At 47.4% G+C, this 4,898-nt stretch overlaps 1 protein-coding gene across 1 annotated transcript in view; it reads right to left on the bottom strand.

Annotated features, from left to right (window-relative positions):
• Positions 1–4,898, bottom strand: part of LOC105524077 — a 49,793-nt gene that overhangs the window by 1,838 nt on the left and 43,057 nt on the right. Inside the window, exons 7-9 of the mRNA XM_011959196.1 lie at positions 3,441–3,515; positions 319–519; positions 201–233 (exon numbers count right to left, since the gene is read on the bottom strand). Of these exons, the coding sequence (XP_011814586.1) occupies positions 201–233; positions 319–519; positions 3,441–3,515 (309 nt within the window). The remainder of the gene's footprint in view (positions 1–200; positions 234–318; positions 520–3,440; positions 3,516–4,898) is intronic.

A 4,898-nucleotide genomic window follows, 5' to 3' on the forward strand; every position in this document is an offset into this window, starting at 1 on the left:
AAAAAAAAAAAAAAATGTGTGCGTGTATATATATGTATATATATACACACACACACACATATATATATATTTGTGTATATACATGTATTTTGTGTGTGTGTATATATATACACACACACACAATAGATTCCTTTAAATCTCAAATAGCCATCACCACTAGTTATGGGAAAAGACCAAACACAAGTGCAGCTGGTACTTACCTTGGGGAAACAACGCTCAGCAGGCCCCTCTGGCTGTGAGGACACAGAGACTTGGGGGCCTGTCATGTACCTGCACCTCTGCCACTCTGGAACCAGCCCTTCACGATACACCCCAGACCCATCTCTCCTGGAACCACTTGGAGGGGATGAAGCCGGCTCGAAGGTTGGTGTCCCCGACTCGCTTGGCCTGCCACCACGTGGGGTCGTCCTGGCTCACCACTTCCAGGACCTGCCTGCGCTGGAAGGGCAGGCCCACCTCCTGACAAGGGATGGCCCGGTCCTCGCGAGGGTTGTAGTGGAAGAGGGCACGCATGAACACCTGCACAAGGAGGGCTCTGGTGAGGCGACCCTTCCCCACGTGAGCACAGACAGGTCATTGCCACATCAAAGGCCACATGACAACGACCACCCACACTTAGGAGGGCCAAGCGGCCTTTCGAATAGAAAGCTACTTGGAAACACTGCACATACGTTCTTAACTGTTCTTCAACCATTTGGGATACTATAGTCAGGAATTCCATCAAGAATCAGAAAATTAATAGGCCCCGTGACTGAATATCTCTTTCTCACCTAAGTATTTCCTTATTTACTTGACCAGCTGTCCCCAGCCTCTTAGCATACACACAACAACAACTAATCCTGGGAACAAAAAGTAAAGGCAAGCACAATTTCTAACTCAAGTGTTATTTTTGACACACCAACTGAGCTGATGGAAGGCAGCAGCCATCTGTTATATAAGTAATCTAGATGTTTGGGTAAGAACACAAATATCAACAAAACTACTGTTACTGACTCCTCACCATCACTTTTCAGTGGGTAATTGACACCCACACCTCTTACAGCTCAATCCTGCCTCATCTGCCATAGACTCGGCCAAGCCCCAATTCCCCCCTCTACTCTACAGTCACCCTCTCTGGAGAAGATGGTGTGAGTACACAGCATTTTTCACACTTCCTTGTTCTCTTCTATAATTTGGTGGCATGGATTAATTTTATTTATTTCTATTTTCAGACCATTAGGGCCCAATCACTTCAGTGGCAAACAGAAAAAAAAAAAAAAAAGCAATCGGGGTCTTCCTCAGACAGATACAAACTGTATTCCTTATTATATGCCAACCAGAAAAGATTCATTGGACAACAGTAAGAACTTTCTGGCATATGTTGTGGGGACAGATACCCTTAACCAGCCACAGATGTTACCAGGGTCCTAAGCACTCAGAAGAGTGTAATCTTAAGTGGCCAGCCCAAATCAAGCATCTGGATCAAGAAGAAATACTCAAGAAGGATGGGCTGGGGGACAGGCTACTTACTCATTTTGTCCTTTAGGAAAACCAAATCCTCAAAGAGGGTTCCTCAAGTCAGAACCCTCAAAGTTGCATATGGGGACCACATTCGCTTGCCCGAAAAAGAATCACTTTCCACCAGGTAACAGGAAATATTATGCCCTGGGATTTAACCAAAGAGCACAAATAAGAAACAGCTATATAAAGATTATTTCTTCACTTGCTGCAAAAAACTGTCATTGAAGACACAGTCCATTACAAATCCACATTGTTCGAAGTATCGACTGACATACCCTCTGTGCCAGATGCTGTAACGTCTCTTCTTAGTACTGACAGGCAGGTATGGGAATCAATCTTGAAAAACTGGCATGCTTCCTTCCATTCTTTGCTCAACAGTATGTAATTCATTATGCTATCCTTTTTGCCTTGGCTGCCAGGAAACTCAGATCCAAATGCACTGTGAAATCAAAGTGATGCCCTCCTATCTCATCAACCACCATCTCACAGTTCAGGTCTTAATAATGTCTCACCTGGGCTTTTACAAGAGCCTTCTACCAGGCCTCCCTGCCTCCAACCTCTACCTCTACCCACTCCACCCTTTCCCTGTGGCTGTCTCAGGGAGCTTTCTAAAACACAAATATAACTGTACCACTCCCATCCTTAAAAACACACACACACACACACACACACACCAAAAAAAAAAAAAAAAAAACACCTTTAAGAGCTTATTAGAACCTATGGGACTATCCCTTGGGCTGTGGGATGCCTTCCCATATGCCTCAGGGCTGGACCACCCAGTGCAGCCTGGGCTGACCTCCAATTGCCAGCACCTGCATCTCTTTGCCTAAGGACTTCCTTTCTCTGGCCACTGGAGCCTGCTCTTCTCTAATCCAGCAGGCAGAAGTTGCTAGGAATTAATCCCTCAGGTGCAGCCTGGCAGGAGTTGGTATATAGATCGCCTAGCTCCCAGGGCCCCTGGGTGGGATGATAGAGGCATGTGTTCCACAGGGGAGGAAGCAGTTCCCCAAGTTCCCAGCAGGACTAAGTTCCAGCTGCCCATAGTGGTAACCTGCTTGATAACACACCCTTAGTCAGATCAGCTGTCTTCCCTTTCCCAGTCCTGTACTGGTATTTCCTGGGGTCACTTCCCAAATAAACCATTTGCATTAAAATCCTTGTCTCAGGGGCAGCTTCTAAGAGGCCCCAAACTAAGCAAGGATTATGCCAAAACCCTTAACAAGGCATTGAGGCCATTCAGAACATAGGCTTAACCCACCTCCCCAGCAAAACCCACCACCATCCTCCCTGCAAAGCCCCACCACATCGCCCTTAATGTGCTCCTTTCCAGAATGCCAGGGAGCCTCTGTATGGGCAGACCCCGCCAAGGTCCTACTCTTCTTTACCTTCTTCAGGCCTCAGTTCCAACACCCCCACTCTGACACCCTCAAAGGTGACTGTAACTCTTTGTACAGAATCTTGACAAAGCACTTATTACATAGCAAGGAAAGATTTGCTGCTCTTTTGCACCAGGAACCCTTGAAGCTACCAAGAGTCCCTGTCTCCAGCATCTGGCAGAGTGCCTGGCACAGAGGAGGTGACCAAATAAGGCAGGCTCAGCAACCATTAAACAAATGGCAGTTACTTAATTGGTTCAGAATTCAGCACACTTGGTACCTTCTCCTCCTCTTCATGGCCCTGAGTTTCTATTTAAATTAAAATAACCTCGTCTTTTATTATTAGTAAGCCGCGTCAAATCCTGTTTAGAAAGAGGCAGGGCACAAACAAATGAATCACTTTGTGACAGAATTAAAGTCCTTCAATGGGCACAGATTACTAGTATCAGATCTATGACCTGTTCCCGAATGACTGTTTCAAGAGGCTGGACTGGATCCAGCCCCCAGCCAGCGAGCTGCATCTCTCAAGCTGAGAGAGGACACTGCAGGTCCACCTCCCCATACCTTGCTCCCCTTTAAGCGATCTTCCTCCTGGGTGGCTGGGATGATTTTTAGGGTGATGGATCCCTGGGACTGGGCCTGAAACGAGAGAGAACAGAAGCTTCTCACCTACCAGGTCTAACCCTCCAAGAGCTCAACTCCTACTTCTCAGGCCTAAAAACTGATGTTCAGAAAGTCAGACTTGCAGCCTCCCAAGGCCCACCCTTCTAGAATGGTGCCCTGGTTGAACGAACTAAAGCAAAACTCAGTAACCAAGTAACTGTACCTTTTTGTATTTTTATTATTTTAAAGCCAGTTCAAATTTAGCAGTGGAGGGTTGGTAACTGTATTTTCAAAAGACAAAGGGACGGAAGACTTTCCACGAGAACCCAAGGACTACGTGTTGAATTCCAATCCTCCATCCCTGCTGACCGCTAGGGCCCCAGAGAGCTCCCTTCCTTGCTTTCCTCTTGGGTCATTTGAACAACCCATTTCAGCTTCCTTTGCCTCTTTCCTGACTGGTCTGGGGCTGGCCTCTGATTAATACTTCCCTCTTTGCTTCCATCTCCCCAATCTCAGGTCATGCCCAGCTTTCCAGGAGCTCCCTTCACCCTCATCTACAGAGACCCTGCAGTCCAATGCCAGGGGCCCAACAAGGAAGAATGCTGTAGGACCAGGACAGCAGGGCCCAACAGACCACCTCCTGGCCTCTCCACTACCCAGATAGCCCACACCCTTGCTCTGGAGCACAAGGAAGTTGGCACCCAAAGCCACAAAAAAAACAAGCTTGGGCAAAAGGACTGAAGGGCCTGCCTGCAATCTGCATCCTCTACAGAGGGGGCTTTATTTTGTTGGGTTTTTGTTTTGTTTTGTTTTTTGGGATAGAGTTTTGCTCTCATTGCCCAGACTGGAGTGCAGTGGCATGATCTCGACTGCCTGCAACCTCTACCTCCCAGGTTCAAGCGATTCTCCTGCCTCAGCCTCCCAAGCACCTGGGATTACAGGAGCCCACAACCATGCCTAGCTAATTTTTTTGTATTTTTAGTAGAGACAGGGTTTCACCATGTTGCCCAGGCTGGTCTCGAACTCCTGACCTCAGGTGATCCACCTGCCTCAGCCTCCCAAAGTGCTGGGGTTATAGGCGTGAACCACTGGGCCCAGCCCAGAGAGGGCTTTAAATAGTGGGCCTCCTCTCTTCCCATCTTACCCTGTTTCTGCCCCTAAAACTATCAGAAGTTAGCAAAGAGCATCAGGTTGGGGGAGGAATCCTGAGGATAAAGGGGACCAAGCTATGATTGGGGCTTTTCACAATTTCAGTTTTGACTTCAACTCCCCAGAATGGACCATGGAGGTTTTCAGCCAAGCATTTAATACCTTGAAATCCCCATACACTTCTGAAGGGCTTTACCCTTTTCCAGATGTTGGCATCCCAATGATAACCACACATTGGTTGAGAAAGAATCCCTATCCCAACGTTAAAGG

Source organism: Colobus angolensis, unplaced genomic scaffold (assembly GCF_000951035.1).
Source record: "Colobus angolensis palliatus isolate OR3802 unplaced genomic scaffold, Cang.pa_1.0 Scaffold486, whole genome shotgun sequence".
NCBI lineage: Eukaryota > Metazoa > Chordata > Mammalia > Primates > Cercopithecidae > Colobus > Colobus angolensis.